The sequence below is a fragment of the Nerophis lumbriciformis genome, linkage group LG35 (genome assembly GCF_033978685.3).
Source record: "Nerophis lumbriciformis linkage group LG35, RoL_Nlum_v2.1, whole genome shotgun sequence".
In the NCBI taxonomy this organism is placed as follows: Eukaryota; Metazoa; Chordata; class Actinopteri; order Syngnathiformes; family Syngnathidae; genus Nerophis; species Nerophis lumbriciformis.
The window spans coordinates 22869018-22881659 of NC_084582.2; the positions used below are offsets into that span (position 1 = coordinate 22869018).

A 12642-nucleotide genomic window follows, 5' to 3' on the forward strand; every position below is an offset into this window, starting at 1 on the left:
ATGGTATAGAAAGCAGCGCTAAGATCAAGAGGCAGCAAAATGGATGAAGCATCAGCCTCCATCGTTAGCAATAGATAATTAGTCATTTTTGCGAGGGCTGTCTCCGTAGTGTGATCTGCCCTGAAACCGGGCTGAAAGGGTTCACAGAGATTGTTAGACACTAAGTGTTCATTTAGCTGCTGTGCAACAATTTTTTCGAGGATTTTCGAGACAAAGGGAAGTTTACCATGAGGTCAGAATCGGGGTTAGGTCTTTTGAGCAGAGGATGAATAACCACTTTTTTGAATGCTAGGGGAACAGTCCCAGAGGAAAGTGATACGTTCATAATATATAGCACTGATCGTCCTAATATTACAAACAGCTCCTTGATAAGTTTCCCAGGAAGTGGGTCAAGTAAACATGTTTTTTGTTGTGTCCCATTTACACGTCGCAGGAGTTCCTCCAATGTTATTTCATCAAAAAGAGAGAGATTATTTTGGAGAAAAATATCTGTCGTATATACATTTGTATCTGTGTTAACAGAACCCAGTTGTAGCTGGGACATGTTGTATTTAATCTCCTTTCTAATTACCGTATTTTCCGCACTATAAGGCGCACCGGATTATTAGCCGCACCTTCAATGAATTACATATTTCATAACTTTGTCCACCAATAAGCCGCCCCGGATTATAAGCCGCGCCTACGCTGCGCTAAAGGGAATGTCAAAAAAACAGTCAGATAGTTCAGTCAAACTTTAATAATATATTGAAAACCAGCGTTCTAACAACTCTGTCCCAAAATGTACGCAAATGTGCAATCACAAACATAGTAAAATTCAAAATGGTGTAGAGCAATAGCAACATAATGTTGCTCGAACGTTAATGTCACAACACACAAAATAAACATAGCGCTCACCTTCTGAAGTTATTCTTCATTCGTAAATCCTTCGAATTCTTCGTCTTCGGTGTCCGAATTGAAAAGTTGCGCAAGCGTGGTATCCAAAATGGCCGGTTCCGTCTCGTCGAAGTCATCGGAGTCAGTGTCGCTGTTGTTCTGTGAATCCTGCCTTCCGGAAAGCTCGGACCACAGTTGTGACCGAAATATCTGCCCAGGCATTTACGATCCACTGGCAAAAGTTGGCGTATGTCGTCCGGCGCTGTCTGCCCGTCTTAGTGAAGGTGTGTTCGCCTTCGGAGCTGTGTGAAAAAAGCCACCCGGCCTCTTCGCGTAAACTTCCCTTAACCACTCGCTCATCTTTTCTTCATCCATCCATCCCTTCGAGTTAGCTTTTATGATGACGCCGGCTGGAAAGGTCTCTTTTGGCAAGGTCTTCCTTTTGAATATCACCATGGGTGGAAGTTAGCATGGCAAGCTAGAACCACAGTGAAGGATGACTTCTCATTCCCTGTGGTGCGAATATTCACCGTACGTGCTCCCGTTCCACAGTGCGGTTCACAGGAATATCAGTTGCTGTGAAATACGGTAGTAATCCGTGTGCGGATGGAGAGATTGCGTCTTTTTATGAACCGGATCCTTTTCGCTTAGTAGGAGCCATTTTGTGGTCTTTACAGATGTAAACAGGAAATGAAACGTACGGTGATATCCGCGCGTTTTTTCTTCTTCTTCCGGGGGCGGGCGGTAGCTTACAGTAGAAGAAGAAGCGCTTCCTGTTCTATGGGGGCGGGTGCTTACCTTGGCGGTTGCTTGCGTAGAAGAAGAAGCGCTTCCTGTTCTACCGGGAAAAAAGATGGCGGCTGTTTACCGAAGTTGCGAGATCGAAACTTTATGAAAATGAATCGTAATAAAGCGCACCGGGTTATAAGGCGCACTGTTAGCTTTTGAGAAAATTTGTGGTTTTTAGGTGCGCCTTATAGTGCGGAAAATACGGTAGTTACATTTTCTTATTAAAGGAATTCGAGTGGGAGGAGTCCCTTGTTGGGTTAGAGATGCAACTGTACTGAAGAAATATGTAGGATCGTTTTTATTGAGGCGGATGAGATTTGAGTAGTAATTAACTTTAACTGAGATAAGCGTGCGTTTATAAGTTATTCAACTATCACTCCATGCTTGATGGAAAACCTCAAATTTAGTTGCACGCCCTTCCAGCTTTCTACATGATAGTTTAAGAGCTGTAGTTTCATCTTTAAAGAAGGGGGTACGCCTTTTAGGGGCCTTTTTTAGTTTAAGCGGTGCTATACTATAAGTTGTAAATGAGGTTATCGATAGAGCCCACATAATTTGGGAATGGCGCCATTAACGAAGGCAGTAGGCCAGCAATAGTCATAGTTGTGACAGCATTAATGTTGTGGCTGCTAAAGCAGTGGTTATTAGTATCTTGTTGACAATGAGTCAGAACTTCGAATTGTATAAGGTAATGATCGGACATTACTCTAGTGTACGGGAGTATCATAACTTTGGAGGTTGTGACACACCGGACAAGGGCTAAATCTATTGCATAACCATTGCGATGTGTGGGTTCATTTATTATTTGTGTAAGACCACAGCTACTAATTATAGTCTGGAGCGCCACGCACGGACAGTCTGATGGGGTATTCATATGGATATTAAAATCCCCATTATAATTATATTATATGCGTGCGTCACTAGATCAGCGACAAACTCTTAAAATTCACTGTTAAAGTCCGAATAGGGCCCAGGGGGTTGGTAGATAACAGCCAGGTAGAGAGGTAGCGGTGTGACAGACCTCATAGTAAGCACCTCAAATGATTTATATTTATTACTTCGGTTAGGGGTAAGATTAAGGTTTGCATTGTATATTAGTGCGAGCCCTCCACCCCTTTTAAGGAGACGGGTGATATGTGCATTCGTGTAGTTAGGAGGAGATGCCACGTTAAGCGGGAAAAATTCATCTGGTTTGAGCCAGGTTTCGCTGAGACCAATGACGTTTATATTGTTGTCTCTAATGACCTCATTAACTAATAACGTTTTGGGAGACAATGATCTTATGTTTAAAAAGCCCATATTATAGGTAGTGGGCTGTGTTTAGGAATTGTTGTTAATGGTATCCGTAGTAGTGATATTGAAAAAGTTACGTTTATATTGTGTACTGCGCCTTAAATTGTTGTTGTTGTTGTTGGCATCCGTAAGTCTCGGAAGACAATGGATTGGCGCCACTTGGATATGTTTTAGTTGGTCATGCAGTGTCTGCTGTGGCTGTACAGACCCACACGGGCACCTTAAATGATTTAGATCATATCTAGGAATTGATATGATGGGGATCTTCAGATTGTTTGCTTGGTGCTGCGATAGATTGAATGCATTGTAATTTGCTTCCTCAGTAGAATGCATGTTCACCTCTGGCACAGTTACTACAGAAAAAACATTATATGAGTTGTGTATTATTCTACAAGAAATGCTATGTGTGCGGGAATTTTCTAGCCTGCCGCTGGTTAGTTCTATCTTAACTGACTCCTCACCCGGACTAACAGACACTGTAATTGCCTGTGTCCGAGCTTGCTCTAGTGTAGTTAGTCAAGTGTGACTCAACCAGTAATCTATGTTTCTACATAGAGTGATGGCGCCTTCCTGGTTAGGGTGAAGGCCGTCCCTCATCAGCAAGCCCGGTTTGCCCCAGAAAGAGGGCTAATTATCAATAAACGTTAGTCTCTGCTCTCTACAAAAACTAGCCACTTGTTAAGCGAGACTAATCTGCTATACTGCTGATCATTGCCTCTCACAGGCAGGGGGCCAGAGACAAGTACTCCATGCCTGGACATCTTTCTAGCGAGATTACAAGTCCTAGCTATGTTCCGCTCTGCAATCTCTGACTGTCTAATCCTCGTGTCATTGGAGCCAACGTATACAACTATGTTTGCGTAGCTAGTGGTGCGATTAGCCTGTCGTACATGTTTACTAGGCCTGTTGCGAGTTATATCCCTAAGATTAGCTTTAATGTCAGGTGCTCTGGCCACGGGAATACACTTAATTATGGCTGGTTTGCTAAGCTGTATGTTTCGGGTAATGGAGTCCCCTATGACTAAGGTGTGGTGTCCGGTAGACTGGGGTATAGGACGAGCTAGCTAAAGAGCTAAATCTATTATGTGTCTCAACCGGTTCACCGTTGCTTGTAGGCTGCTTAGGGCTGCTACAAACTGGGCTAGTCAGCTCACTACCGCTAACGCTAGCAGATGTGTCCGCGTCGTCTAAAGTTACGAAATTACTCTGCTCGCGGTCCTCTAGTAGGGCCAACCTATCCAAGAGAACGGTGCACGAAGAGCAGGTAGCCATACTCACGTAGTTTTTTTCACCGAGTCAAGTTCTTGCTGTCTTCGGAGAAGTGGTTGCAACGTGTGCGAGCAGATTCCTTCAGACCGTCGCCGCCTTCGCCGTGCTAAGCTTTGTTAGCGTAGCAGCTAGCTAGCTGAGAGAGGAACGGCGAGACAGAGAGTGGGTGGTTAGACAAGACTACTAAGTACAAACCCTGTTTCCATATGAGTTGGGAAATTGTGTTGGATGTAAATATAAACGGAATACAATGATTTGCAAATCCTTTTCAACCCATATTCAATTGAATGCACTACAAAGACAAGATATTTGATGTATAAACTCTTAAACTTTATTTTTTTTTTACAAATAATAATTAACTTAGAATTTCATGGCTGCAACACGTGCCAAAGTAGTTGGGAAAGGGCATGTTCACCACTGTGTTACATGGCCTTTCCTTTTAACAACACTCAGTAAACGTTTGGGAACTGAGGAGACACATTTTTTAAGCTTCTCAGGTGGAATTCTTTCCCATTCTTGCTTGATGTACAGCTTAAGTTGTTAAACAGTCCGGGGGTCTCTGTTGTGGTATTTTAGGCTTCATAATGCGCCACACATTTTCAATGGACTGGACTACAGGCAGGCCAGTCTAGTACCCCCACTCTTTTACTATGATGTCACGTTGATGTAACACGTGGCTTGGCATTGTCTTGCTGAAATAAGCAGGGGCGTCCATGGTAACGTTGCTTGGATGGCAACATATGTTGCTCCAAAACCTGTATGTACCTTTCAGCATTAATGGCGCCTTCACAGATGTGTAGTTACCCATGTCTTGGGCACTAATACACCCCCATACCATCACAGATGCTGGCTTTTGAACTTTGCGCCTATAACAACCCGGATGGTTCTTTTCCTCTTTGGTCCGGAGGACACGACGTCCACAGTTTCCAAAAACAATTTGAAATGTGGACTCGTCAGACCACAGAACACTTTTCCGCTTTGTATCAGTCCATCTTAGATGAGCTCAGGCCCAGCGAAGCCGACGGTGTTTCTGGGTGTTGTTGATAAACGGTTTTCGCCTTGCATAGGAGAGTTTTAACTTGCACTTACAGATGTAGCGACCAACTGTAGTTACTGACAGTGGGTTTCTGAAGTGTTCCTGAGCCCATGTGGTGATATTATTTACACACTGATGTCGCTTGTTGATGCAGTACAGCCTGAGGGATCGAAGGTCACGGGCTGAGCTGCTTACGTGCAGTGATTTCTCCAGATTCTCTGAACCCTTTGATGATATTACGGACCGTAGATGGTGAAATCCCTAAATTCCTTGCAATAGCTGGTTGAGAAAGGTTTTTCTTAAACTGTTCAACAATTTGCTCACGCATTTGTTGAAAAAGTGGTGACCCTCGCCCCATCCTTGTTTGTGAATGACTGAGCATTTCATGGAATCTACTTTTATACCCAATTATGGCACCCACCTGTTCCCAATTTGCCTGTTCACCTGTGGGATGTTCCAAATAAGTGTTTGATGAGCATTCCTCAACTTTATCGGTATTTATTGCCGCCTTTCCCAACTTCTTTGTCACGTGTTGCTGGCATCAAATTCTAAAGTTAATGATTATTTGCAAAAAAAAAAATGTTTATCAGTTTGAACATCAAATATGTTGTCTTTGTAGCATATTCAACTGAATATGGGTTGAATATGATTTGCAAATCTATGTATTCCGTCTATATTTACATCTAACACAATTTCCCAACTCATATGGAAACGGGGTTTGTAGAAGCACACAGATAGAAAGATAATACTTAGCTTTTTTCGCGGCGACAGCAAGCAGTCACAGCGAGTCAGGTTGTCAGAGGTTGTCTGCATTCATTCAGTACCAAAATGAGATAACGGTAGCTTATTCTTCTTGCTGTCTGGTTATTATCGTTTACGTTGACCAATGTGACGTTATGGAACCAGGTTTCGGTACCCATCCCTCGTCAAGACAAATGGCCGCCCCACAGAGTCTGGGCTCTCTCCAATGAGTTTTTCCTTGCCTCTGCTGCCAAGCGCTTGCTCGTTAACCTATCAAGAACATGCTTTTCAGACCTTCTTCACATACATTCTGTTGTGCATTATAAATAAACAACTTGACTATTTACTACTGCAACCTAGTATTTCATAGTTGACAAATTTCATCGTCATTTACTATTAGAAATGTTTTTTCCAGCTGTCACCCTGAACAGGATGAGGACAAGAAAAGGAAAATATGTTTTGTTATGATTGTGCATGGTTGCGGTTGATGGCGTGATCCCAGTATGCAGAGTATGCAGGCAGTGTGCAAGCAGAAGGTCTCTTTGTTCGGTCCCAAGCAGTGTATCAAAAAACCAAGAGTGTGAGACGAGCAATCAACCACAGGTTAAAGTGCAAAAGATAACAAAAACAAAGCGAAGCAATCCTTGGTAAGGCAAGGCAAAATACTCCAAAAAAAGGACAATACACTCATTGAGCCTCCCAATTGCCAACCGGGAACAGCTGATAAGATCAGGCTTCAGAAATACAACTAAAGTTACAGAAAGACCAAAAACCAAAAGACTAACCATAATTAGGACAGGAAGAAACACCAAACACGGGAAGAAAAAGACAAAAGTCCAAAACAGTCACGATGTCAATATGTGCTTTGCCTGCAGAACGCGTACTACAGCAGCTCCCAGCAGCTTCACCTGGGAGGGTTGAGTCCAACCATCGATGACGCCGACAACAAGTGTCTGGTGGAGGTGAACAGCAAGCCCAGACTGCTGGAATGCACGTACGCGGCCAGCAAGCACATGAAGCTTAGCTGGACCTTCATGCAGGTAAGATACAATTTTGAATCGATTGTTTTCACTGCAAGCTTTGTTTTCCTTTCACACAGGCCAGTGTTGGACTTTCATTTGCATTTACACACACAGAGCAGTTTGAAATTCTTATTTGCATCAGACAATCATGTGACATCAAATGTCACCTGACCTCTGTTGGAGAAATCATATACAAAAAAAATAAAAGCAAGGAAATGATGAATACAGTATATACATTTGTTTAAGTTCCTCGAACAAAGAGAGGGTTTACAGGGTAATTACTTACAGTCCAGTGACGTGCGGTCACTGGAGGCCTCACCTGCCATCATGGAAAGAAAAAAAATGAAAAAAGAAAACAAATTAATTAAATTGTTATATGTATTCAGTGATTATACTATAAAGTTATTTTCCATTTAACTTCACCAGTTTTAGATTATTTTTATTCAAAATCGCTGAATTTTCACATTTGCCGTTCAAATACTGAGAAGAGACGGTGCGGTGATCAGCAGCCAGTTGAGGCACGTCACTCAGTTGTGCCTCAACATGGATTGCGGACTCGGCTAACTGCTGGCCTGCTGTGCAGTGAGACCGTATTGCTATATGAATTATATTATACATTTCCATAGTTTAGTTAGCTGAGGTATATAATGTACAGTGTATTTTGTCAACAACTGTATGTGTGTAACGTATTTCTTGTGCTGAGCAATCATAAAACTGCTGCGAAGACGCACTGTGTGAGGCTCGCAGTAATCCCGCCTCCTGGTGCCGGTTAATGCACCCCCGCCACAGAATGCACCCCCCGACGGGAGCGCCACACCAACCAAAGCCCACACCCAAACCCTCCACGTGCAAGACCGAATCCACCCAAAAAAAGTCACTTAACAAGAAGCCAAAAAGTGCAAAAACCACAATGCTCGCGCCGGAGGAGCCGTGAACGACTGCAGGGACACAACATTAGGTACACCTGCAGACTGCAGCACTGATTTCATATTTCATTCATTCACAACTCTTCCAACACGAACACCACTGTTCCCGCACTTATAAGTAAAGGTAAGACCATAACGTTTTTTTAATGAAATGTGCTTTTTTGTGTGCTGCAGTTTGTATGTGTAAAGTTAAAGTTAAGTTAAAGTACCAATGATTGTCACACACACACTAGGTGTGGTGAAATTTGTCCTCTGCATTTGACCCATCCCCTTGATCACCCCCTGGGAGGTGAGGGGAGCAGTGGGCAGCAGCGGCGCCGCGCCCGGGAATAATTTTTGGTGATTGAACCCCCAATTCCAACCCTTGATGCTGAGTGCCAAGCAGGGAAGAATGCTGGTATGAGCTTTTAAACATAACCCGTTAACTGCTGCCAATCAAATGGTGAATAAGATACTCTTTAGGGTTCATATGTTTGTAAATCTGACTGTGATGAAGTCAGTGCCTCACCAGCCATCAACCTCACCGCACGTCACTGATACAGTCATGTTTTCATAGATTTAAAAAAAAATGTCGCTTGGTTGTTTTTAGAAAGTTGTTTTGGTGCACAATCATTACAGTTAATGAATGGCAGTGTATTCATTTTTGTGTTAGATTTTATTTGAATAAGATGTGAATGCATTGACCATTAATTGTTGTTTACTCGCATGTTGGTATCCATAATTCATTTATACATAATTCATTTACAAGATATAGCAGCGATAAAGGAAACTTCACCTGTAGTGTGCAGTATCTATTATGTATTTCACAGACACACTGCTTGATTTGTTTTGCTGAAAAGTTACTGAATCGATTCCAACTTACTGTATAGTTTTGTATCGTTCTAAAAAAAAATATTGTCCCTTAATGCTATCGGCAACCACAAATAATTTATCTTTCTGAGGACACCATCCATACTTTAGGACAGGCCGGGCAATTATTTTGACTCGGAGGCCAAATTTATAGAAAAAAATGTGTCTGGGGACTGGTATGTCTGATTTTTAGAAACATTAATACAAAAGCTCACAATAATGTCTGAATGCTAAAAACGTTATGACAGACCGCCTTTTTATATTGTTTTACTGAATGAGACACCCAGAATGTACATGAAAAAAAAGAATGAATGTGGGGTTTACAATATTAACTATGAACGATAAAACACTGAATATTGACAACATATGAACGTCACACTACCTCTCGATCGACATGTTTTACAATCAAGCGAAACGCAACAAAAATGCAACAAACACAAACGAAATATGCAGCAAAATATAAATGCAAAGGGTAAAAAAAAAAAACCATCTACAATCTGATACATCACTAAGCTTTAGAACTTTCTTGTAAAAATCTCCTTCCGCCTCTGTCCCTGACACCCGCATTTCAGGTTGGCCGCTCTGGAAACACTGTGGAAACGCTCCCCAACCACACTGCCTGGTGCCTCGTCTGAGCTGCTGTGACTTAGATTACCATAGTAACTGATTAGATTACCGTAGTAACTAATTAGATTACCATAGTAACTAAATAGATTACCATAGTAACTAGTATATCATGCAAAAGCGCAGATTCCAACCATTGAAATACTTTGTATAGTTCAAGACTTACGGTAATTTGAAAACATCACTGCACATAATAATGGCAGCTACAGTTTCCATCTTAAAGATCTAAAAAAATTAGTTCGGAATGTTCGGCGGACCTTAATTTGCTCAGGTCTGCTTTAGGATGTTCCCATGAAAAATGTAAATGTTTTTATTCAATATTCCTAAATAAAAAAGGTATGCTTTATACAAACCCCGTTTCCAAATGAGTTGGGAAATTGTGTTAGATGTAAATATAAACGGAATACAATGATTTGCAAATCATTTTCAACCCATATTCAGTTGAATATGCTACAAAGACAACATATTTGATGTTCAAACTCATAAACTTGTTTTTTTGGCAAATAATCATTAACTTTAGAATTTGATGCCAGCAACACGTGACAAAGAAGTTGGGAAAGGTGGCAATAAATACTGATAAAGTTGAGGAATGCTCATCAAACACTTATTTGGAACATCCCACAGGTGAACAGGCAAATTGGGAACAGGTGGGTGCCATAATTGGGTATAAAAGTAGATTCCATGAAATGCTCAGTCTTTCACAAGAAAGGATAGGGCGAGGTACACCCCTTTGTCCACAACTGCGTGAGCAAATAGTCAAACAGTTTAAAAACAACGTTTCTCAAAGTGCAATTGCAAGAAATTTAGGGATTTCAACATCTACGGTCCATAATATCATCAAAAGGTTCAGAGAATCTGGAGAAATCACTCCACGTAAGCGGCATGGCCGGAAACCAACATTGAATGACCGTGACCTTCGATCCCTCAGACGGCACTGTAGCAAAAACAGACATCAATCTCTAAAGGATATCACCACATGGGCTCAGGAACACTTCAGAAAACCACTGTCACTAAATACAGTTGGTCGCTACATCTGTAAGTTCAAGTTAAAGCTCTACTTTGCAAAGTGAAAGCCATTTATCAACAACATCCAGAAACGCCGCCGGCTTCTCTGGGCCCGAGATCATCTAAGATGGACTCATGCAAAGTGGAAAAGTGTTCTGTGGTCTGACGAGTTCACATTTCAAATTGTTTTTGGAAATATTCGACATCTTGTCATCCGGACCAAAGGGGAAGCGAACCATCCAGACTGTTATCGACGCAAAGTTCAAAAGCCAGCATCTGTGACAGTATGGGGGTGCATTAGTGCCCAAGGCATGGGTAACTTACACATCTGTGAAGGCACCATTAATGCTGAAAGGTACATACAGGTTTTGGAACAACATATGCTGCCATCTAAGCGCCGTCTTTTTCATGGACGCCCCTGCTTATTTCAGCAAGACAATGCCAAGCCACATTCAGCATGTGTTACAACAGCGTGGCTTCGTAAAGAAAGAGTGAAGGTACTTTCCTGGCCCGCCTGCAGTCCAGACCTGTCTCCCATCGAAAATGTGTGGCGCAAGACACTTCACCCCTTGCTCCTGATGGCTGCTGGTTAGCGCCTTGCATGGCATCTCCCGCCATCAGTGTGTGAATGTGTGTGTGAATGGTTGAATGTGGAAATACTGTCAAAGCGCTTTGAGTACCTTGAAGGTAGAAAAGGGCTATACAAGTATAACCCAATTATCATTTATTTATCATTATTATGAAGCGTAAAATACGACAGCGGAGACCCCGCACTGTTGAACGACTGAAGCTCTACATAAAACAAGAATGGGAAATAATTCCACTTTCAAAGCTTTAACAATTAGTTTCCTCAGTTCCCAATAGTTTATTGAGTGTTGTTAAAAGAAAAGGTGATGTAACACAGCGGTGAACATGCCCTTTTCCAACTACTTTGGCACGTGTTGCAGCCATGAAATTCTAAGTTAATTATTATTTGCAAAAACAAAATAAAGTTTATGAGTTTGAACATCAAATATCTTGTCTTTGTAGTGCATTCAATTGAATATGGGTTGAAAAGGATTTGCAAATCATTGTATTCCGTTTAAATTTACATCTAACACAATTTCCCAACTCATATGGAAACGGGGTTTGTATATCTAATGTCAATGTAACACTGCTTGGTTACTGTACAGCAGTAACTCCACACGTCACTAACTGGCTGACTAAGACGGCGTCCCAGACGCCGTCCTCTATGGGCTTGGACCTTAAGTCCAGAAATTATTTTGACACTTTTTCAGACATTAAGGTATCTTGGTATAGTTGATCAAATCAGGAAATCCACTGACCAAGGGCATGCCAGGTAAGCCACCCCACATGACACTACTCAGCCAATCAAAAAGAGGGAAAAAGGTGCATTGGCATCAATAAGTTTAGTTTAGAGGTACCATGACCTTACAAAGCCTACAGTAAGTCTTAAGTGGCACATACGTAGCATGGAAAAAAATACTTTTTTGAAAATAAATATAAGAAATTAATAATCTTCTGTATAATTTAACAAAATAAATCAGGTGAAAATTACACAAGAATGTAACATTTCGTAACATGTGATATTAACTTATTACATGCAAAGTGAGTTATGTCAAGTCTTTAGTTTATTATCATTTTGATGACTATGGCTTACAGCGGGGGTCAACAACCCGCGGCTCTCGAGCCGCATGCGGCTCTTTAGTGCCGCCCGTGTGGCTCCCTGGAGCATTTTTTAAAAAGGATTGAAATTGGAAAAAGATGGGGGAAAACATTTTTTTTTGTTTTAGTATGTTTTTTGTTTGAGGCCAAACATGACACAAACCTTCCTAATTGTTAGAAAGCCCACTGTTTATTATGTTTGTGTGTATGCTTTACTGATGAGAGTAATTGGTGAACATCGTTTTGTCCTACTAATTTTGGCGGTTCTTGAACTCACCATAGTGTGGACTGTGACGCAACAGTTTGTTTACTTGTAAAATATTCCACTCTTTCTTTGTCTCATTTTGTCCACCAAAAGTTTCATGCTGTGCGTGAATGCACAAAGATGTGCTTTGTTGATGTTATTGACTTGTTGGAGTGCTAACCAGGCAAGCTAATCAATGCTAACATACTATTGAGGCTAGCTGTATGTACATATTGCATCATCATGCCTCATTTGTAGTTATATTTGAGCTAATTTAATATCCTTTACTTGTATCCTCTTTGTATA

The 12642-nt window shown here is 41.5% G+C and overlaps 1 protein-coding gene across 2 annotated transcripts in view; it reads left to right on the top strand.

Moving 5' to 3' along the window:
- LOC133575122 (polypeptide N-acetylgalactosaminyltransferase 18-like) overlaps positions 1-12642 on the top strand; it is a 247859-nt gene that overhangs the window by 199892 nt on the left and 35325 nt on the right. For both annotated transcript variants that reach the window (XM_061927597.2, XM_061927598.2), the window contains one exon: positions 6877-7041. In XM_061927597.2, coding sequence (XP_061783581.1) covers positions 6877-7041 — 165 coding nt within the window. The remainder of the gene's footprint in view (positions 1-6876; positions 7042-12642) is intronic.